The following is a 24969-nucleotide window of genomic DNA, read 5'->3' on the forward strand; positions in this document are numbered from 1 at the left end:
ATCTGCCAATGGGGTAAGCAAATTTTTCTTGAATTTTTCTTGAATTTAGTCTTTAGTAAGAAAAAAGTTTTTTTTTTTTTGCTTAACCCACACTGCAAAAAATGCCTTTCTTACTTAATATTTTTGTCTTGTTTTCAGTACAAATATCTAAAAATTCTAAAATCTTAAAATCAAGATGGGCATATATTTTTGCTTGCTTTAAGCACACACTTAGTTAAATTGTATATTTTTTGTCTAAAAACTAGAATTAGTTTCTTAGGTCATTTTGCTCATCAAGAAAATACATCTTGATTGAAGAATTTTTAGAAATTTCTACAAAAAAAAAATGATTTTCAAGAAAAAATGTATTTGTATTTTTGTCTTGTTTTCAGTAAAAATATCTAAAAATTCTTAAATTAAGATGCTTTTTCTTGATAATGACCTAGGGAAAAAATCTTGAACATTTTTCAGTAGATTCAAGAAAAATTCAAGAAAAATTTGCTTACCACATTGGCAGATTTTTTTTGCTTGTTTTATGCACAAAATCACTTAAATGTGATATTTTTGGTCTGAAAACTAGACTTCTTGAGTCATTTTGCTCATCAAGATAGAACTGCTTAATTTAAGAATTTTTAGATATTTTACTTTTATTTATCTTTTTTTATTTATGTTATTTTATTATATTTATTTTTCTTTTTTCCTTGTAACTGTGTGTGTTCTTTGTTCTCAAGATTTTTTTGCTTGTTTTTTTTTCTACTTTCATTTTACAAAAAAAATCTTGAACTTTTTTCTTAAACACTTAATTAAAGAAAAATTAGCTTACCCCATTGGCAGATTTTTTTGCTTGTTTTATCCACAAATTAGCTTAAATTTGATACATTTTGTCTAGAAACTAGACTTGTTTTCATAGATCATTTTACTCATCAAGAAAATACATTTTGATTTAAGATTTTTTTTTAAATTTCTACTAAAAAAACAGACACAAATACTAAGTAAGAAAGTAATTTTTTGCGGTGCACTTCTATCCAAAATAATCTTGAATTGCATGTCATTTTTGATAAAATAACTTGTGAGATGTCTGATATTACAACATGTAAGCAAAGTCAACAGTGATTACAATGTGTTTGCTTTCATTTATTTATTTATTTACTTTATTTCATTTATTTTTGGGCGACGGTTAGACGTCTCATAAAATAACAGCCAAAAATGTGCCTTGTTCTAGCCTAGATGTCTGGGATTTGTTTGGACGACATCTTTTAAGCACAAAATTGCTTGCTGGGATACTAAATATATCCATATTTGACCATTTTTTTAGTAGTTGTTATGCCCTCTTTTTGCATTAATGACATCATGCATTCAAGTTGGCCTGAAATCCCAAAAGTATCCCAGCGTGATCCGAGAACATATTGCGTGCTCTGAATGCAAACAGGAACGTCCTAAATATAGAGCAGGATCTTAAAAACATCTTATACTCATTTTATGCACAATTGTTCAATATTATTTCCAGGTATGTTTGATGAAATGTGAACGTTTAGTGCATTAGCTTATTGACTGACCGTCGGCAGGTGCGGCTTAAAGTGAATTTTGGAGGCTGGTGTGATGTCATTTCTGTCTCTCTTTCCTCTCGTTTTCTCTCCTGCCCCAGATGGCAATCAGTCTTGTTCATTTTCACGTCCCCTCTGTTACCTCTCTCTCTCTCTCTCTCTCTCTTTCTCTCTCTCTCTCCCCTCGACATTTTCAATCAACGGTTTGAACGCCTCTCTGGAGACCAAACTATATTTGCCCAACGTGCTGGAAAGTGCAGCGCATTGACTCAATAATGATATGACATGCTTTAATGTCAAAAAGCTCAGAAATGATTTCTGACTGATGCATCTCTGTATGCGAGGTGTACGGCGTCTCTCTGTCGGTTATTGTGATTGGGTAATAATACGGACAGATGGGGCTGCTGGGGATGTGGTATATTTAAGCTTTGGACTCGATGCATGTGTGTTTGGATGTAATTGACTGTTGTGGTTCTGTGCTTCAGGACGGCTGTAAGATGTACGGCAGGCAGATGGAATCCACGTCTGGATCTGAACAGCTGACAGATGAGGAGAAGGAAATCATCAACAGCGTGTTGGCGAGAGCAAAGATGATGGAGGCCATGGAGCAGGAGAGGATTGGGTGAGATCTTTGACCCGGATGGAAGTATTCATTATGTCCTGTTCCCATAGGAATGAGAAAACACTATTTGCTACTTTTCCACCTCGGCTGGCACCGGAGCACGAACCTAATCTGGTTACCAAACGAAAACTCAAACTTAAAGGGATAGTTCACCCAAAAATGAAAATTCTACATTTACTGATCCTTATGTTGTTCTAAACCTGTATTAATTTCTTTATTTTGATGAACACAAAAGAAGATATTTTGATAAATGATGTAACCATTGACTCCCATAGTAGGAAAACAACTATTATGGAAGTATTGTGATAAATGATGAAAAATATATTTTGATAAATGATGGTAAGCACACAGTTGACAGTACCCATTGAATTACATCATATTTGTTTTTCCTACTATGGAAGTCAATGGTTACAATCAGCTGTGTGCTTAAATATCTTCTTTTGTGTTCATCAGATTCAATAAATTCATACAGGTTTAGTACAACACGAGAATGAGAAAATTATGACATAATGAATTTTTTTGCAATCAACCCTAAAATCTTGCTGGTCTTGAACCCATGACCTCAGTAGGCGGAGCTTCCACATTGTCGCTTTAGTTTAGTGTTAGATTTGGTGTTTGCATTAGAATGTCACTTTATGTATTGATGTATTTTATGTCGCCTGGCATTAGGGTTAGAGTTGGGTTTGGGTACGGATGTCATTTTATGTAAATCTAACCCTAAACCGAAGCGACAATGGGAAGACAAAACAGTTGGGTAACCAATACATGATAATCACACGAAAACAGGAATTCGTTATACGATCACGAAAAAACGCGGAAATTTGTGATAATATCACGAAAAAATAATCAAAAAGTTACGTGACTATATCACGAACCCTCGTGAGACTGGGTAGCACACAGCATACTGCTTTCTGACAGGCCATTGAGGCAATTTCTTGAATCCTGCACACAAAATAATGTCAAAATGTCCATATTTGCATATATTCAAAATGGCGGCCGGTGACTTCTTTTTTCGAGGGCGTTCGATGGGAAGTTCGTCACAACATGTATGTAGCCCGTCATGTGTGTGGTTTCTTTTTCAAAATATTTATTCTGCGCGTCGAGAGATCCGGTGTGCATCATGTGTCTTGTCAAAATAAGTGCCTGTTGCAGACATGTCTAAAGGGTTTATGCTAAAAGAGATGCTTGCGTTTGCCAGATACTCGCATAATCTCATGCATAATCAGACTTTACTGTTAAGGGAGTGTCTTGCGTGTATTTTGTGAACGTGAGCGTCTCTTTTATCACAAACGTTTTGATGCGTGAGCAGCACACTGCAAAAAATGATTTTCAAGAAAATTCTTAGTATTTTTATCTTGTTTTCAGTAAAAATATCTAAACATTCTTAAATTAAGATGCTTTTTCTTGATGAGCAAAACGACCCAAAAAAATAAGTCTAGTTTTTAGACCAAAAATATCAAATTTAAGTGATTTTGTGCATAAAACAAGCAAAATGCCAATGGGTTAAGCAAATTTTTCTTGAATTTAGTGTTTAAGAAAAAGTTCAAGATTTTTTGCTCACCCCATTGGCAGATTTTTTTGCTTCTTTTATGCACAAAATCACTTAAATTTGATATTTTTGGTCTAAAAACTAGACTTATTTTCTTGGGTCGTTTTGCTCATCAAGAAAAAGCATCTTAATTTAACCATTTTTAGATATTTTTACTGAAAACAAGACAAAAATACTATACTTTTTCTTGAAAATTATTTTTTGCAATGCAGGCACTTATTTTAACAAAACACATGCTGCACATGGTTTACATGACGCAACAAACAGATATTTTGAAAACGCAAGCAACACACATGACACTCCGAACACTTATTTTAAATTAGCACCCCTCGGATGAGCATTCACGAGCCGCCACGGATTCAAAATGAATTTAAAACAGAAAACTTCCTTGTGTGCAACAACATTATAACATTGTAAAGACAAATACACTGACTAATAAATTCCCTTTAAGTTTCCAATTTGGAATATTTCCAAAATTCCCATGGAAATTAACCGGAAACTTTTCACCGCTTTGCAACCCTAGTTGCAACTCTGTTCTCTGTTATCAATTGACTAACTGGCGTGTTTTGCAATGCAATTACAATTTCCCCCAGGGTTTGAGATCAGTCTATTATAGCACACAAAACTGGACTCAGATCAGTGGCAAAAGCAATCCTCCTCAACACCTGAGTCCACCGTAAGACAGACAGGAACATTGCTTCACAGTTTCCTTTCATTGCTGAATGTACCATCGAGTAATTCGATTCAAGCACATCTGTCTAAGCGATGAGGATGATTCAGCTGAAGGAAATGAATAGTGCTAGCTTGACAAGATCCGCTTTTTTCTTAACCCCGTCTGAAATCAGCACTTTGTAAAACGCTTAAACATCACAGTTCTTTACATCAATACATTTCAAGCAGGCACATGTTAAACTTGGTCTCGTTCTGTCCCCCAGGCGTCTGGTAAATCGCCTGGACAGCATGAAACGGACGGCCTGCGGCGACGGTTACACCGCTTGTTTGCTCTGCGGGCAGCAGTTTGGCCTGTCGGGCGTCAGCGCTGTTGTGTGCGCCGACTGCAAAAAGGTATACGTGCGTTCATCCACCCTGGAAACTTCAATCTTCTGCAATTATCTAATGTGTGTGGAGCACATCCTCCACTAGAGTGACTGTCTGAAAATAACCAAGTAGAAATGAATAAGGAGCATGCACTTAGCTTTATTATGTCCTGCCCATTACTGAGCCATGTGCACGTAAGACGGATGCCTATCAGTCGACAATAACGACGCGGTCGAAGCGCATGCACCCGTAGAGTAGCTCTATGGTTTGTGTTTTGCGATGCAGACTGATAGATCAATAGATAATGTATTGATCCCGGAGGGGAAATTTAGTGTGCAAGCTGTTTTTCAGCAGTGATGGAGGTTCACGGGAGGTTAATGCCTTCTCGGTGCAAATACACCTGCGTTGCCTCCTGAGGTTTTGTTTGTGTGTTTCATCCTCACAGAACATGTGCACTAAATGTGGCGTACAAAGCGTCGGCCGTTGCGGTCCAACGTGGTTGTGCAAGATCTGTTGCGAGCACAGAGAGGTGAGACGCGGACATCAGCAGGTCTGAATGCTGCTGTGCCCAAATATTTTGTTGTTTAATCACCTGCATGTTTGCTTTTATATTTATACTTTTTATCGTATCATTGCACTGCAAAAAATGATTTTCTTAGTATTTTTGTCTTGTTTTCAGTAAAAATATCTAAAAATTCTTAAATGAAGATGCTTTATCTTGATGAGCAAAATTAACAAAGAAAATAAGTCTAGTTTTTAGACCAAAAATATTATTGTTCATAAAACAAGCATCTTAATTTAAGAACTTTTAGATATTTTACCGAAAACAAGACAAAAATACTAAGAATTTTTTTCTTGAAAATAATTTTTTGCAGTGTGCTTTCAAGTCGTTTTTATAATGTTGCATTGTTTCAAAGCAGCTTTACATGAAAGATGAAGAAAAGAAACCAGAGAAAATTATCAAATAGAATTTATGATATTATTTTATTGTCCTTATAAATAGATTATAATCTAATAAAATGGTTTATACTTTTCGTTTTGACTATTCCCATGCGGCAAAACAATTATTTCTCAGGCCAAAAATATGTTTTAAATATATGCTAAATACATTTTGTAGAAAGTAATGCCCAATTAAATATATTTTTAAATTTGGACATATATTTAGTTTTAACCTTCATATATCAACATATATTTCAACATATAGTTTAAGGACAAGCAAATACATTTTTAATTTTACATTTCATACACTGTAAAAATACTTTGCTGCCTTAAATTTTTTTGTTAAATGAACTGAGACTTACAAGTCATGTCAACTTACTATTATTTATCTTGACAAGAGATTAGTTGTTACAACTTATAAAGTGAATTTGACTTTTTCAACTATATCTTGTAAGTTATAACAACTCACCTGTAGTTATAACATATGGAAGGTATTTTTGGTCTTTTTTAAATTAATTAATTAAATGCTAAAATAAAAATTAAATCGCAAAATATGTCCCAAATTTGAAAATTAAATGCTAAAATAAAAATTAAAACATTAAATTAAATAATTTCATTTTCAACATGATGAAGCATCATTCCAGCCAAATTGAAAAATAAAATTACTTTTATTATATTTCATTTTCAATATAATCTTGAGGCATGACAACTCATCTCTAGTCAAGATAAATAATAGTTAGTTGAAATGACTTGTAAATCTGAGTTGATTCAACAATTATTTTTTACAGTGTATGACAAAAAGTTTATTCTTTGCCAAAATATATTTAATTTAAGTTAATTTTATTAAAGGTTTTTATTCCAATGCGACGTGAATTTCCTTGGATTGAGAAATATGGAGGGCTAAATATATTTTTAGTACTTTCAAATGTATTTATTTTTAAAAATATATTTCAAAATATATACAAAAAATGGCCAAAAAATATTTTTCACTTAATTGAAACAAAATATTTTTTTGCCATTTTTTGAAATATATTTAAACATATTTTTTGCCGTATGGGTTGGATATTCAGTATTAATGTGTTAAATAACAGGCGTCATATTAAAGGCGGAGTCCACGATGTTTGAAAAACGCGTTGGAAAAGGAGACGGGCCGACTACCAAAACACACTTATAGCCAATCAAATCAAATCAAATGCCGGGTTGTGTATGTGTGGGGCGGGTCTATCAACAGAAGGTCCAGATTCTATTGGGGTAGGGGCGTGTTTGTTTAGGTGATTTCAAATATCAACATTGGCTTTCAAACATCATGGACTCCGCCTTTAAACTATGCCTTTTCATCTGACATGTAAATGGCCCCAATAGACAAGAAAATTATAAGAGCAAAAGTTTGATATAATACTATTATAATACCAGTGCTCCCCAGCACCACCAACCTACAAAAGTGACGTCTTTAAGGCTGGATTTACACTGCAGATCACTGATTTATTGACTATATCCAATTTTGATGATCTTTACATCGTAGTGACTGAGTTTTCTGCATTGACACTTGGCAAAACAGTTCAAGATAGACATGCTGACCTGGAGCCAGGAAGTAAAATGTTGCGATATGCAATGGACACAAACTAAATGATTACACAATTTTAAATAAAAGGTTGTACCTCTTAATTTCTGTAACAAGACATGAAACGTCAGCATTACTCTACTAATTAAATAAACAAAAGCGAAAAAAAAAATTGGAATTGGGTCGCTTCAAACATGCAGTGTAAATGCGGCCTAAGATTGTAGCCTTGCCATTAAAGCTTTATACATCATTTTCTTTGAAATGAAATTTGCTTAACATGCACCAAAATAATTTTACAATGCAAGTGAGATTCCCCAAATACTCTATAGACTTGGAAATGTGCTAAGACCTGATTTCGTATTAACCCTGAGATAAAAATAGATGGATAGTTCAGCACTTTTTAATAGACTTTGACTGTGATAAGATGACTCAAGCGTTTGATGATATGACTCACGGTCAGTCGATGTTGTCAGATGAGGTCAGTAGCAGCAGAAGATGTGACTCTCAATAATGCGACGTGATCGTGAAGCCTGAATCCCATTTCCGGTGAATCCATTGATTTTATTTTGTAATAACAGGTCAGGATTGAGTTCCTGTAGTTTTAGATTCTAGCCTTTCAAGCCCCAGCTGATCTTTATTTAGGTGGTAATTGGCTGAGATGAGATTCATAGATGCTGTAAAAGAAAACATAAACTTATGTAATCCAGCATCATTTTAGCAATTACCCGACTACAGTACACCATCCATCCTGTTTTCCATGTCCCTGAACCCTGGCTAATGTTGTTGCGTACATTTTCTCGAAATTCAATTGGGTTTCGAAAGTAGGTTTTTCTTTCTCTGTAGTGAAACTGTGTATCACATTACTTGGATCTTGGAAAGCGGTGTAGCAAGACAGAATAAAATAAACAGAATCTTAAAATTACATGCAGTTTTTTACGTTTCACTCAAACAAACAGGAGATCAAAAGTTTGCAAACTAAGCACAAATCTTTGCGGTGAATTAGAATAAATCAATGGACTAATGTAAGTGAATAATGATGATTATATTTTTTTTTAAGATGATGAAGCGGTCTGGTGCCTGGTTTTTCAAGGGTTTACCACAGCAGGTTTTACCCGCTCCACTACCGATCTCCAATCTGAAAGAGCTCAGTACAACCAACATGCCAACTTCTACAAATTCATCAACCAATCAGGAGTCATCTATAACATCACATCCACGAAATGGAGGTATACATGACTAGCACAGCATTCTTAGCATTAGCATTAATACTATTTTGTAGACTATGCCTGGAAAATAAATTTAAATGAAAAACAGTAATTTTTTTGAGAATATTGTGGTATTCTTTTTTTTACAAATGACTTATCTGTGAGCTTCATTATTGTTTTTATTCATGTGCCCTCATAATCTTTAATCAAACATGCAAATCTCCTCCCCTCCTCAAAATGATTTTCTTTACTTCCTGCGGAGTCTGAGAAAAGATTGCATCGATTAGCAATTAGCAACATGACCCAACTTCAACGATCCAATCAATTCTCGATGGACGAATTCGAGTTCAGCCCAACCTTTTATCACACACGTCACCATGAAAATAAAATAATCGCAACTTCCTTTTCATGGCGATTTTAAAGCATTAGTTCACCCAAGAATGAAAATGTTGTCATTAATTCCAAACCCATAAAACCCGAGAGCTTTCTGAGCAACACGACTTTCAAGACCCAGAAAGGCAGTAAAGGCATTGTTTCAATAGTTCATGTGACTACAGCGATTTAATCACCATTAACAGTTTGCATCTATGGAGCGGTCGAATGAGGCATCTATGCATTTATATATATCTATGGCTGACGCATGACATTGGTGTTTAACGCATGTATGTGCTGCTGCCGGGAATATGCATGTGAGACTTACATTATAAGTACAAAAAGTATTCTTGTCGCTTTATGAAATGAAAATTGAACCACTGTAGTCACATGGATTATTTTAGTAGTGTCTTTGCTGCCTTTCTTGGTCTTGAGAGTTGTGTTGTTGTCTACGGGGGCTCTCGGATTTCATCAAAAATATCTTTGTGTTCTGAAGATGAACTTATGATGATCTTGCAGGTGTGAAATGACATCAGAGTGAGAAATTAATGACAAAATGTTCATTCTTGGATGAACTAACCCTTTAACCTTTAATTACCAGCGTAATGAATCAATTTGAAGGCAATACAGCTGCGATTTTTATTCATTATCAAACTAACCAAAGTTAAGGCATTGATGCATTAAATATAAAGGCAGAATTAATATGTTATTTTTCTAAGATGATAACCAGACGCCACTTACAGGAATGCAATGTCATTTCTAAATTCTGCTGGGTTATTTTTAAACCAATGCTGGGTAAATATTGGACAGAACACATGTTGGGTTATAAATAAACCTTTGCTGGGTTGTTGTTAACCCAACCATGAGTGGAAACAATCGTTGCTGACCTGTTAGCAACTTAGTTGGTTGGCAATGGGAAATTGCATTGCAACCAACAAAGTTGCTAACTTAGTTAGCAACAATGCTTTTGGGAACGCACCCCCAGCATAGGTTTATTTATTAACCCGGTCCAGTATTTATTCAGAGTTGGGTTAAAATGACCCAACAGAATTTAAAATGTGACAATAATGCCGTTTACTATTGTTTAAAATGTTTTTGATCCCAACTAACTAGTTTTAGGGCTTTATTTTGTAAACAGCAAGCTATTTGATTCAGAAATCCTATTCCCTCACACTGGTTATTTTCAGCGCTGGGTCAAAAATTATTGATCCAAACCCATGAGGTTGTAAGTTTACCTATGCTGGGTTCTTTTTTTACCCACAGTTGGGACAATGATAAATATTTTCTGGGTTAATTTAACCCAGTGGCTCGGTTTGTCCCTTTTTGACTCAACGCTGGTTTGAAAATAACCCAACATGACTTTGCTATCGCTGTGCATTAAAACCCATTCCTAGTTACAAATTCTGAATCCCATGCAGTTTTTAATATATGGGCACGGATTAGTTATTGCAATGTTCCACTTCAAAGGATCTGATGTATTTATTTTCTGGAACGTCTTTGCATTTCAGAGAGCATGCAGATTAGCGGGATAGAGGCGCAGATATCTGGTCAGTGTCCTGCAGTATTCAATAACACTTAATATCACTCGGAGGAAATGAGGCTTACGATTGCAGTATCATTTTCTCCTTTTATTCATGCTCAGCAAAAACCATACGAGAGGAGCGTTCTGTCATAACCCAAAGAGACCGAGAAGACGACGGAGCGAACCAGAAGTCTCTGAGCGGAGTCGCTGTGGAAGGACAAACTTATGCACCTGTGGTGAAGAGAGAAGTACAGATTCTGACTTCAAGATCACCGGCATCAACCGCTCTTAACCACAAAGGTATTGTGATGTGCTTTTACGGTGTGCAAATAACGGGGTTATCATTCAATTGCATGCATCCTTCAGTATGTTGTGGTGCCCTTGATCAAGGTGCTGAACCTCAAATTGCTCCACGGGGAATATCCTACATCATCGACAATTTGTTAAAGCTCTAGGATCTGGATGCTTAGCTTCCTTCTTCTTACGTGTGTCGCAATGCCACAGATTTTGCCTATATTTAATTCAAGCAAGTGTTTAACTCAGTAGGAAATCCAGATCCTGCGAGTCGACCGGAGGCCTGGGCACCACCTGCCATGCAGACCGACGCACGTTTGCCCGCTGCCAGCAGCGTCCTTGCTTCGCGCCAGCCACCAACCCCCACTGCAGAGGATGAAGAGGACGCCAACAGCTACGACTCTGACGATGCCAGTAAGATGCTGATCTGCACTGACACATGGACATGTTGGTACCCTATGGGAACCACAGTGAACGAAATGGTTTACTGTACATCCTTTGCATCACAGAATGTAAGAATTCAGCAGACGCTTTCTTTATACACATTTACATTTACGCTTTTATCCAAAGCGACTTACGAGGTATACTTTTTTTATCAATATGTGTGTTTAAACCCATGGTCTTTGATCTACTAACGCAATGAGCTATACAGCTATTGTTTGTGCTGTTTCATCTGTTTTTGGAGTCAGCTCCTCAAATGTTTGGTTGTAAATGATTTTATGAGGATTCTGATGCAATGTTGTTCACTTTCCAGCCACTCTTGGCATGTTAGAGTTCAGTCTGGTGTACGATGAGGAGAAAAACGAACTGCATTGCAACATAATCAAAGGAAAGGTATTGCCAAGAGTATTTTTTACAGTAAAATGTATCCTGGTCACATGCATACAATTGCTAACCATCAAATGATTTTGTCTTTGTGGTAAAGGGTCTCAAACCCATGGACTCTAACGGTCTGGCTGATCCTTATGTTAAACTGCACTTACTTCCAGGAGCCAGCAAGGTACTGTGGTAATATAATGCTGGATGTTATTGGATAATGGACTACTTGCATTGAGCCTTGAGACATACTTGATATATACTGTAATATGATGCACTAGTTTCCGGTTAAATGCGTTAATAAAATAACTAGGGCTGTCAAAAAATTAATCGTGATTAATATGCATGTATGTATTTAAAAAACAACAAAATAAATAAATACAATTACTAAAATAAAATAACTAGGGCTGTCAAAAGATTAATCGTGATTAATCGCATACAAAATAAAAAATTGTTTTTTCATAATATATGTGTGTGCACTGTGTGTAATTATTTTGTATATATTAATACACACACATATGCATGCATGTATTTAAAAAACATTTGCATGTATATATATTTATATATTTTATATATTTTAAATTATATATGAATAAGAGCAAAATACATACATACAATTTCTAAAATAAAATAACTAGGGCTGTCAAAAGATTAATCGTGATTAATCGCATACAAAATAAAAGTTTGTTTTTGCATAATATATTTGTGTGTGCACTTTGTGTAATTATTTTGTATATATTAAAACACACACATGTATGTATGTATTTAAAAAAACATTTGCATGTATACATATTTGATATAGTTTAAATTAAATATGAATTAAAACAAGATACATAAATAAAATTTCTAAAATAAAATAACTAGGGCTGTCAAAAGATTAATCGTGATTAATCGCATACAAAATAAAAGTTTGTTTTTGCATAATATATTTGTGTGTGCACTTTGTGTAATTATTTTGTATATATTAAAACACACACATGTATGCATGTATTTAAAAAAACATTTGCATGTATACATATTTGATATAGTTTAAATTAAATATGAATTAAAACAAGATACATAAATAAAATTTCTAAAATAAAATAACTAGGGCTGTCAAAAGATTAATCATGATTAATCGCATACAAAATAAAAGATTTTTTTTGCATAATATATGTGTGTGCACTGTGTGTAATTATTTTGTATATATTAATACACACACACACATGCATGTATTTAAAAAACATTTGCATGTATATATTTTTGATATATTTTAAATTATATATGAATTAAAACAAAATACATAAATACAATTTCTAAAATAAAATAACTAGGGCTGTCAAAAGATTAATCGTGATTAATCGCATACAAAATAAAAGTTTGTTTTTGTATAATATATGTGTGTGCACTGTGTGTAATTATTTTGTATATATTAATACACACACACATGCATGTATGTATTTAAAAAAACATTTGCATGTATATATATTTGATATGTTTTAAATTATATATGAATTAAAACAAGATACATAAATACAATTTCTAAAATAAAATAACTAGGGCTGTCAAAAGATTAATCATGATTAATCGCATACAAAATAAAAGATTTTTTTGCATAATATATGTGTGTGCACTGTGTGTAATTATTTTGTATATATTAATACACACACACATGCATGTATGTATTTAAAAAAACATTTGCATGTATATATATTTGATATGTTTTAAATTATATATGAATTAAAACAAGATACATAAATAAAATTTCTAAAATAAAATAACTAGGGCTGTCAAAAGATTAATCCTGATTAATCGCATACAAAATAAAAGTTTGTTTTTGCATAATATATTTGTGTGTGCACTTTGTGTAATTATTTTGTATATATTAAAACACACACATGCATGTATGTATTTAAAAAGCATTTGCATGTATATATATATATATATATATATATATATATATATATATATATATATATATATATATATATATATATATATATATATATATATATTTTTTTTTTTGATATATTTTAAATTATATATGAATTAAAACAAGATACATAAATACAATTTCTATTCATTTATTCAAAATTTATACGTGTGTGTGTGTGTGTGTGTGTGTGTGTGTGTGTGTGTGTGTGTGTGTGTATTTATATATATATATATATATATACATAACAGTTACACACAATACACACACAACTTTATTATGCAAACACAAACTTTTATTTTGTATGCGATTAATCGCAATTAATCTTTTGACAGCCCTAAAAATAACATGTATTAATAAAATATTTGAATAAATATATTTTGATGAATCACTATTGTATCATTGACAGGTATGTCCTAGGGGGTAAATTCACATTGTTTTTCGCAAAAATCTATATGTAAAAAGTAGTTATCATTTTTTAGATTAAATGCCACTAAATGCATTTTGACGTGATTTTTAAAGACTGGCCAGCACTGAACATTAAACTAAAGCAAACTCATTTGCAAACATTTTGGGGGAGTTTCCCAGACAGGAATTAGACTAGTCCTAGACTAAAATAAATGTAAGAGCTGTCCAAACTGCAAACAACTTGCACTGACATATCTTAAAATACATCAGTGCCCTTTGTTTTTGCCTCAAAATGCACACAAGTAATGTTTTAGTAAGGCATGTTTGTTCAAACTAGTTATATTTCATAATTAAACTAAGACCTAGTCCTGGCTTAAAGGCGGGGTGCATGATTTTTGAAAAAAAAAACACTTTGGAAAAGGGAGTCGGGCCGACAACCAAAACACACTTGTAGCCAATCAGCAGTAAGGGGCGTGTCTACTAACCAACATTGTTACCTGGGTTGCGTATGTGTGGGGCGTGTTTGTTTAGGTGATTTCAAATATCAACATTGGCTTTCAGAGATCATGCACCCCGCCTTTAAAGGAATAGTCTACTCATTTTCAATATTAAAATATGTTATTACCTTAACTAAGAACTGTTGAATCATCCCTCTGTCATCTGTGTGTGTGCACGTAAGCGCTGAAGCGCGCTGTGACGCTACGATAGCATTTAGCTTAGCCCCATTCATTCAATGGTACCATTTAGAGATAAAGTTAGAAGTGACCAAACACATCAACGCCCCTCCTACTCAAGACGAGTAGTCATACGAGCAAGCCCGGCGGTACAAAATAAAACGCAGCGCTTTTCCAAGCGGATTCAAAAAAGGAACTACACTCTACGGCGCAACAGCACCTTCGGGAGCACTCTGACTCGGCGCAGTAACACCCTCCCTCTCCCATTATGAGAGTGAGAAGGGGAGCAGACTTTTCAGGCGAGTCCAAGTACTCCCAAAAGTGCTATTACGCCATAAAATATAGTTCCTCTTTTAAATCCGCTTAGAAAAGCGCTATGTTTTATTTTGTACCACCAAACTTGCTCATATAACTACTCGTCTTAAATAGGAAAAACGTTGAGGTGTTTGGTCACTTCTAACTTTATCTCTAAATGGTACCATTGAATGAATGGGGCTAAGCTAAATGCTATCGTAGCGTCGCAGCGCGCTCCAGCGCTTACGTGCACACACACAGATGATAGAGGGATGATTCAACAGTTCTTAGTTAAGGTAATAACATATTTTAATATTGAAAATGAGTAGACTATTCCTTTAAGCTAATCCCAGTGTGGGAAACCACCCCTTTATGTTATCATTTAATTGTCGCTGAACATGTACCGTATGAAGTATCATCAATGAATGAATACACCGTTACTGAGAAGGACAGAGGTATACAGATCGCATTTGTAAAATAAAAGTATTTAAGAACTGAATTTCAACTAATTGAACCTAAAAAATGAGAAATAGAAACAACTGAGCCATACTAAGCATAAAACAGAAGTAGTTGTGCAAGTAGTCCATTTCATCTTAAAGAGCAGAGTTTAAATTATATTTACAAGTAAACTTTAAGAAATGCATTTCTTTGCATCTTTTAGTCGAACAAGCTACGAACAAAGACGCTTCGTAACACCTTGAATCCTGTGTGGAATGAGATTCTTATTTATCATGGCATCACGAATGAAGACATGCAGAAAAAAACACTCAGGTCAAAAACTTTATCCTATTTAATACAATAAACATTTTAGATTTTAAATGTGACCCCGCCTGTGAAAACCCAGATAAAGTTATTATTTTCTGATTTGCATTCTGTGAAAATATTGAAATTAAAGTTAAATCAATGATTGTAATTAAACTTCAATGCTTCAGATCTCATCATCAGATTATGAGTTTTAGCCCTGATTTGATAGACAGGATCACAAATGTTTATTCTTATGGGTGGTGGTGCACAATGGGGTCATTTCTATGAGGAATGAGTTCGTCTTAAATATTTCATGCTTAGACTGTATATTCCTCATTGATTTATTTAGTTTGCAATGGGTTTAATTAAAGCCGTGACATTTCTCCGAGTGAAAAGGGTCAGTATTCATTGTTTCCTGGCAGGCTTTCTGTCAGTGATGAAGACAAGTTTGGACACAACGAGTTTATCGGCGAGACGCGGGTGGTCTTGAAAAAACTGAAGCTGAACCAAAAGAAGATCTTCAATGTGTGTCTCGAGAGAGCGGTGCCGGTAAGGCAACAGTTAACACTTGCGTACAACATACTGTAATGAGTTTGCCATTGTTTGCATTGCACTGAATTGCACACTCACTTCTGATATGCAGGTGAGACGTTCAGCTGCCGGCGGGGCGTCTCGTGGTATGGCGCTTTATGAGGAGGAGGTAAGAATTAAAAATTGCATACTTTGAATAAGTAAATACTTAACTAGCTTAAAGAAGTATCTGCTATAGTATATTGTGTGTTTATTTTAGTTAAAAGATGATGAAGAAGCAGAGGAAAGGGGCCGAATCCTGATTTCTCTCACCTACAATAGTCAACAAAGTCGTCTTATCGTAGGTGTGGTTCGATGTGCTCATCTGGCAGCAATGGACTCTAATGGCTATTCTGACCCGTTTGTAAAGATGTGAGTCTCAAGAGAGCCAATCAAATCCAAATGTTTCCTATAGTGCATTGTGTTTGCTTTTTTCCCTCAACTCTCTCATCATATGTATTTAAAGATGACAAGTGTACTATGTGTTCTTGTGTTTCTGTACTTCTTGTGTTTTGCAGCTGTCTGAAGCCTGACATGGGAAAAAAGGCAAAGTGTAAGACTCAGACCAAGAAGAAAACTCTAAACCCGGAGTTTAATGAGGTACTCTTTCTTTATAACCGATCTCTGCCAGAACATAAAGCAATAAAGGCCAGAGTCGACACTGATGCAACATCACAACAATGTTTTGATTCTACAAAAGAAAGCTTTTTTAATATACTCTGTGTGCAATGTTTTTATAAATGTAGTTGAAGGGGTTTTGTGGTGATTGCAGGAGTTCAGCTACGACATCAAGCACAGCGAACTGGCAAAAAAGTCTTTGGATATCTCTGTCTGGGATTATGACATGGGAAAATCTAATGATTTTATCGGTAAGATATAATGCATACACAAAATATACATTTTCTAAATTTAAATGAATACTATTTAATATGAATATATGCATCATTTTTATTTGCATTTACAACACTGGTGATAAACACAAGAGATGATCCAATGCAATCTCACGGCAATTTGTACATATTTTACGAGGTGGCGAATTCGTATTAATTTGTATGGCCACATCCGTACATTTTTGTACATTTCTGTGTCATTGGGGTTAGGGGTGGAGTTTCATTACCTTTTTCACGATAATCATAAGTCTTTCACATCATACGAATTAGCCAACTCATAAAATATGAAAGAATTTTCGTGAGATCAGGTTGAATGAGCACAATAGCCAAACATTTGCCAATAATCAGCTCAAATGAGTGTTTAACTAGTAGTTGGGTTGGGTATTGATGCAGATTTCAATTCAGTTTCGATTCATAAGCTCTTGATTTGATTTTGATTCAATTCGATATTCATTTAGAATTGTTGGGAATTATTAGGATCAATTATTATTCAGTTGGGTACGATTTGGTTTTGCCCCTGTGACATTGGGGTTTTGAGCGTGTTAAGTGGTGGGGTTGTTATTTTTCCTCTGATTTCTTGGCTCATGTTGATTCGATTGCACCCTATGATGTAATTTCCTGTCAAGATTTTTTTTTTGCTAAATTATTCGTAAAACATACTTTTTTCGAACTCCTCCTAGAGCTTATGTCCAATCTGTGCGAAAATCTATATCTAGGAACACTCAGGGCAAAAAGTTATGGAGTTCGTAATGATTCGCCAATCCGTTTCCATACTGTATACCACGTCAACCAATTTTGGGTAGAAAAACGGATTTGAGGCTATATCTACGCCAAAGTTACATGTATTGACACAACACTTTGTAGTAGTGATGCCATTCAGGAAATGAGGGTGCATGCACAGTTTCATCGCAGCACCAACAAGTGGTCACACTAATGTTTTACATGCCTTAACTTTGGCTGTGGTTGACGTATTTTCATTGGAGTACTGAATCGTTGCCAAGTCCAACAATACCTAAAGCCCGGAATACACTGCAGGATTTTTGCTCTCATTTAAGATCATTAACTTATCACACTATGCGACATGGATCGTTTAAACTCGGGTACGACAGGCATGTAGACTGTACGATAATGACACGGAAGCTTCGGTGGCAGCGTCACATGTTGCGCAACGTCACCAGCATGCGCTCGTGGTAAACAAATACCAGCGCGCAGGTCGTAGCAGCAAACACACTGTGCGGTGATCATGCGGAATTTCTGACACTGTCAGAAAACTATCGTAGGCTATATTTGGACGCAAGACCAAAACGGCCGTCTTTGAACCTCTCTCACTGTACAACATAGGACCACCGATGAAGAGCTACGATCACAGAAATCGCGGCGATTGTTTAACGATGGCAATCTTTCGTCTGGGACAGCCAATAATCGTGCAGTGTATCCTGGGCTTAACATGCCAGGTTTCGCCTTACGCTAAGTCCTGCGCAGCAAAATGGCACTTAAAAAAACATGTGTGAATATCTCCGCGAGCGTTATTCCGATTAACTCAAAACCACTCTAGGAAGAACATCAGAAATGGCGGAAAATTGCAAAAAAACTAAAATTATTTTTTTGTTTTTTTAAGACATAAATGGTTATAACTCAAAACAACGAAATTAGATTTTTTTTACCAGATTTGATACACTGATGTATGAGCCGACTCCGAGGCCACACACAAAAAAATGGTGTGCCTGCAAAACTAGTTGGCCTTACAAATGATCAAGCAAGCCCGATGGTCATAAAACCATGTATCTGCGCTACACTAAAGTGTAAAGTCATGAAAAAGCTAGATGTAACACAGTCATGTCTTGAGGTTGCATGCACGATTTTGTCAAAGCGCCACCTAGTGGTTTTGAGATAGGAAAATGGCTATTTTTAAAAACTACTGCAAAGTTTCATCTAAAATCATGAGTCATTATGGATTATTCTTTTGATGGCTTGAAGTATAATCATTGGTGGATACTTATTTAATCCCTAGCAACCAATGAGAATATCCTAGCAACCGTTTTGCAAGAGCTTTTTCTCTGCATCAGATCATTGTAGAGACAATGGGGGTGGACTCTTTTGACTCATTAACACAACACATTTTGTGACCCGTGTTTTGCTACTGCAAATACCACTCACATTTTTTCTTCAGAGATTTAGTTTTCCAAGAAACTCAATAAGAGAGAGACGGATGAAGTGGGCAAGAACATTTTTTCATCTGAAATCAAGGTTTCCTTAGATTTCTTATCCAAACTCAACTTTACTTCATTCTGTGCCCTTTTTGACTTGACCCCGGTATTGATGCTTACAGCTATATTTTGTAGTTGAGTTGAGTATTGACACAGATTTCAATTCAGTTTCAAGTCACAAGCTCTTGATTTAATTAATTTGGAATTGTTGGGAATTATAAGGATCAATTATTATTCCATAAGGTACAATTTGCGTTTGCCTCTGTGACATTGGGCTTAGGGGCGTGGTTAGGAGTGGGGTTTCGTTATTGTTTTTTATGATAATCAGATCTTTCTGTACCATTCACATTGTACAAATTCCTATGAATTTGCGTTAGATCAGGCTGGATGAGCACAAAAGCCAAACATTTGCCCATAATTAGCTCAACCGAGTGTTTAATTAGTAGTTGGGATGGGTATTAATGCAAATTTCAATTCATTGGTGATTCACAAGCTCTTGATTTGATTCTGATTTAATTCGATATTCATTTGGAATTGTTGGAAATTATTGGGATCAATTATATTATTATTCAGATGGGTATGATTTGCTTTTGCCCCTGTGACATTGGGGTTAGGGGCGTGGTTAGGGGTGGGGTTTTGTTATTGTTTTTTTATGAGAATCAGATGTTTCTGTACGATTCACATTGTACGAATTCCTACGAATTTGCGTAAGATCAGGCTGGATGAGCAAAAAAGTCAAACATTTGCCCATAATCAGCTCAACCGAGTGTTTAATTAGTAGTTGGTTTGGGTATTGACGCAGATTTCAATTTAGTTTCGATTAACAAGCTCTTGATTTGATTCTGATACAATTTGATGTTCATTTGGAATTGTTGGAAATTATTGGAATCAATTATATTATTATTCAGATATACAATTTGCTTTTGCCCCTGTGACATTGGGATTAGGGGTGTGGGGTTTCATTATTGTTTTTATGATAATCAGATGTTTCTGTACGATTCACAATGTACGAATTCCTACGAATTTGCGTAAGATCAGGCTGGATGAGCACAAAAGCCAAACATTTGCCAATAATCAGCTCAAACGAGTGTTTAATTAGTAGGTTTGGGTATTGAAGCAGATTTCAATTTAGTTTCGATTCACAAGCTCTTGATTTGATTTGATTCTGATTCAATTCCAATTTTCATTTAGAATTGTTGGGAAGTATTGGGATTAAATTTTTTTTCAGTTGGACTTCTAAACTATCAAATGAGCACTCAAAGACTATTGCATCATATTTTAAACTGTTGTTGGACACTTTTACTCACAGAATGAATAAGTAATGGCTAACTTTGAAATTGCTATTTTGTGTCATCATAAATCCAAAAAGTTTTCAATTAGCCAGCACCACATAAATGCACAACATTCCCTATAGAGGTCATCTAAACTGTAACTTCATGTCTTTTGTTCACACAGGTGGATGCCAGCTTGGTATCACAGCTAAAGGCGAGTGTCTGAAGCACTGGTATGAATGTCTTAAGAACAAAGACAAGAAGATTGAACGCTGGCATGTTCTCTTACATCAAAACAACATTGAGGCTGATGACTAAAGTGTAATATCTCCAGAAATCCTATAGCGCACAATACCATCTGACAAAAACCTTATCTTACTACTGGTTGGACAGGTGATCATTCTTTACATTCATTCAGATAAAAAAATCCTTGTTTTTGCTTCCTGAAACCCTGTGATAAGCTATTTTGATTATATAGTCATCCAACCCAGAGTATAAAGCTATAAGCTGTTATGTTCTTCTTTAGTGAATAAAAAGAGTATGTGTATGATATTTTGCCTTAAAAAATAAAACCTCATAAATACAGATGTCACTTAAATATCTAACCCTACAACCAAAAGTACTCAAGGTAGGGCTGGGCGGTATATCGAGTTCTGGTGATATATCAAAGCGGGATAAGACAATAATGTCTATATCAGTATGGTCTGATATGATCCTTCTTCTTTGCAACAGAAGCTCTGTCAGAAATGTATACTGAAGTCCAACCAGCTCACATGAGGCTTTGACTTGCATGTAAACATTTATACCGCTTTGTAGAAAAATCTAAGATATATGTATCGTATATCTCCATTCATGCCAAAATTACAGAGATATGAATATTGGTCAATATCGCCCATCCCTAACGCAAGGACTCGATTAAATGTATATTCATGCAAATCATCTTGCTAGTTCTTTAACTAAAATTGAGCTGTACAATTTTAGCATTGAAACATTGTACCTAACTGCATATAGTACATTTGATTTGTTTACTGTATATTTACCTTATATTACCTTATATTTGGAAGGTGGTGGAAACAAATGTAAATTTTGAATTTAAAAGGTTAATAGAGGTATATTGAATTTACATGTAAATGACAGGTTGTCTCTTTTTAATATTGCATCAGTTGCATATGAAAAGGTTTTGTTGTTATGTGCATGAAATTCATGTTTTCCAACTATATGTTACTGTGAATAAGTTTTCATTTATTTCTGCATATGTAATCAGGGGCGCGGGAAGATGTTTTAGTTTGGGGGTGCTGTGTATATAACCAGCTATGACAGCACCGAGGTCCGCACCACTGTAAATCTTCCTCTCTAAATTAAAAATAATTATCTTAAACTATTTAAGATGAGGGCACGAGTGCAGCCTCCACAGTTACACTCTAAAAAAACGATTCGTTGGCTGAACAACCATTACTTATTAAAGTAATTAGATTAAACACAAAAAAATGTGTATTTATAACTTTTCAACCTCTACTTATTTAGTATGTGTAACACAAAAATTTAAGTTACCAGGTGAACTTAAATGTATGCAAAAATAAAATGAAAAAACTTGATACGTGATATGCAAGTTTCCCATGATGCCTTTCCAGCCAAAAATTCTGACCTCTGTCATAGCCATGCACTGAAAAAAATCCAACTTCAAAATGTTCTTTTAACAAAAATAATTAAGTAACAAAGTTTATCTTGTTGAAGAGCGTCAATTCATTATTTTGTGTTCACTGAATGAAATAAGCACAATCATCCAGCTAACAAATATTATTTTGTTTACTGGACATATACTGTATATATATATAAATTTTGTCCAATTCATTTACCCAACTTGCCAAATTGAGTAATCTGAACAAGCAATTTAAAAAATGGTTCCCAGCATGCATTGCGACATGTTCACTTCTTTGGTTAATATTTATTAAAAAGATTTCTTATGTTTATGTCAGATTTAGTGTTTGCTGGCTTTATTTATGTTGTTAATGTTAGTTATATGTTGTATTTAGAGTTGTTTTGAAAGAATAATGTTTGTTTATTGTTACTATGATTGACAAGTGTGTGTTTAGTGTAGAGGACGGCACAGTGGGTTAGCGCGCGTCATTGTTACCTCACAGCAAAAAAAGGTCTCTGCTTCAAGCAAGAGCTAAGTCAGACAAAGACTTTGTTCAGGAGACCTCCACAGTCCAAAACATGCAGGTTAGCTGAATTGGATATAATAAATTGCCCTTTACCCAACTTCACTTCATAAAAAAATATGTGTTGGATTTACTTAAAATATATATTTTTGCATCACACTTTTTAAGTAATCCCAACTTGGAATAATTTTACTTAAAATTAAGAAAATATGTGTTATATGAACTTAAATATTTGAGTTCATGTAACATTCTTTACTTAAAAATGTGAGTGCATAAAACACAAGTTTTCTTGTTAATTTTGAGTGAGATTATCCAGGTTGGGATTGCTTGGGGGGTGTGATGCAAAAATGGTGCATATATATTTTAAGTAAATCCAACAAATCATTTTTTAGAGTGTATCTACTTTATATTGGCAGATATATTTTGCACCTCAGATTTTCTTTACATCAATAGGATGCAAAACAATAAAATAATAACAAATAATAACAAAATAAATAATAATAATAATAACAGAAACCTTTTTTAGTTTAATTTTTAGTTTAGTTTTATTGAAAATAGATGCCTTTTTGATGTGATATGTGGCAAAAGGCGGATTCTAACCAGGGACATCACATCAAAAGCAAGATATAGAAACTATCTGCTCTATTGCATGCGCCACTAAAGATGTTGATTTCTGCATGTCTTTTTAAAACTTTAGTTTTATACACTGTAAAAAGTGAAAAGTTGGATAATCTTAAAATATTGCTTCAATTGGTAACACTTACATTTTTTATTTTGTTCAACTTACAATTTCACTTTAATTTCATTTTAGGTTGGAAGTAAGTTGGAAAAGCTAAAAAGGATTGGGTGTTACCAATTGAAGTGATTTTTAAGTTGGTCCAACTTTTCACTCTTGACAGTGTAGCAGTTAAATAGTAAGTGCCAAAGAAAGCGATTTGCACTTAGTGTAAATAGACACTCCGAATAAATAAATATAAATGAACCAAAATTTGTGTTGCATTTATAATCCTGTGAAATCTGGGGGTACTGCAGCACCCTCAGCACCCCTACTTCCCTCGCCCCTCTCTGTACACAGGTATGACTACAGGCTTGTTAAATGCACAAATAAAGTGTCCTCAGTAAGTCTTTGTTTTCACATTGTGTGAACTTCAGGATTTTTCTCAGGCTGACTGGAATCTGGGACAAAGTTCAGAGGTTTGCTACCTCTACGAGGTGTCACGTGAAGGGAGGGGGATTGTGTTGATTCTGGTGTTGGTGGATTAACTGTCAAGGTCATTTTCAATAATGTTATTCACGAATCTCTGACCTTCCAACAATGAGGACAGATTCAAACATAACTGATATGGCATCATGTTTGTTATATTATATAATAGCTTAACTTAACCATATAAGCTAGGCACACTTCTGATATCACAGCCACTTATACAAAACATTCAGATATGTGCCGAGGACAGGTTAGGAAATGAGAAGCGTTTGAACTAAAGACATTGACATGCATTGATATTTTTGGCATAAAACTAAAGTTTCAAGTAAAGGTGTATACATAAGCATCTCAATACAACAATTACCTCTTAATACAAAGAAATAAATTCCCAAACTGAGTCAAGAGATAATGAAAAGCATTTTGAAAAATCTTACTTTTAAGGATCAGCTAAATAAAAAACATTAAGATTATTTAGTTAATTTTTTTGTCATTTGTAAGAATTGCACCCAGGAAAGACGACCAGTGACCCTGAATGGTTAATTTATAGAGTGCTCAAGCGATAACGTCTGGTTGTATGTTTACATGCACAAAATTTTGTCATTCCGACTGAATTTAATCCGAGTGCAGGTTACATGCACCTTAAACATTGCAATCTGATTAAAATGTTTGTTTACATGTACATTCATAATCTGAACCCAAAACAGCCAGGGTTGCCAGATCTGGTATCAAAACGCAAAAGTAGCCCAAATACCAATAACTAATTAACAAAATCGTTTCATCTCTAACCCGCAGGAAAAAATCAACTCACTGAAATGTTTAAAAGTAGCCCAAAGTCCGAAAAAAAGGAGAGGACTTGGCAACGCTTCATACAAAGGCGAAGCTGAGTTGGAGAAAGTTATTCTTAAGAAGTTTTCAGATATAAGGAAAGAAAACTTTTCAAAACGCTATATTATTGCTTCATGTAATGTTATGAAAGATATGAACGCTGCAACGTGACCCCATTACTTTAATAATGCATTGCCATTGTCTTGCTATTGCATGTTTCTGTGACGAGAATCATGTGATACGTAAATAAGAGGTAAATATAATGTGCGCATGTGCACAAGACATTTCTGCATCCGATTGAGAAAATAATACGATTCACATGCTTACATGCGTACTTTTCTCCTAATGATTGGATCAAAGATTGGAC

At 34.7% G+C, this 24969-nt stretch overlaps 1 protein-coding gene across 3 annotated transcripts in view; it reads left to right on the top strand.

The window, feature by feature from the left end:
- The window catches only part of rph3aa (rabphilin 3A homolog (mouse), a), a 40324-nt gene extending 16616 nt beyond the window's left edge, over positions 1-23708 (top strand). Inside the window, exons 1-17 of one of the 3 annotated variants that reach the window (XM_055207504.2) lie at positions 1705-1902; positions 2009-2145; positions 4630-4759; positions 5178-5261; positions 8290-8458; positions 10318-10356; positions 10452-10631; positions 10878-11039; positions 11380-11459; positions 11551-11625; positions 15391-15500; positions 15896-16022; positions 16117-16173; positions 16264-16415; positions 16562-16643; positions 16816-16912; positions 20596-23708. In XM_055207504.2, coding sequence (XP_055063479.2) covers positions 1849-1902; positions 2009-2145; positions 4630-4759; positions 5178-5261; positions 8290-8458; positions 10318-10356; positions 10452-10631; positions 10878-11039; positions 11380-11459; positions 11551-11625; positions 15391-15500; positions 15896-16022; positions 16117-16173; positions 16264-16415; positions 16562-16643; positions 16816-16912; positions 20596-20729 — 1869 coding nt within the window. In that variant the 5' untranslated portion in view covers positions 1705-1848 and the 3' untranslated portion in view covers positions 20730-23708. Of the gene's footprint in view, positions 1-1704; positions 1903-2008; positions 2146-4629; positions 4760-5177; positions 5262-8289; positions 8459-10317; positions 10357-10451; positions 10632-10874; positions 11040-11379; positions 11460-11550; positions 11626-15390; positions 15501-15895; positions 16023-16116; positions 16174-16263; positions 16416-16561; positions 16644-16815; positions 16913-20595 lie in introns of those variants that run through there. The other 2 variants (XM_055207503.2, XM_055207505.2) reach the window with 2 other exon arrangements.
- Positions 23709-24969: the final 1261 nt, after the last annotated feature.

Source organism: Misgurnus anguillicaudatus, chromosome 12, assembly GCF_027580225.2.
Source record: "Misgurnus anguillicaudatus chromosome 12, ASM2758022v2, whole genome shotgun sequence".
NCBI classification, from domain to species: Eukaryota; Metazoa; Chordata; class Actinopteri; order Cypriniformes; family Cobitidae; genus Misgurnus; species Misgurnus anguillicaudatus.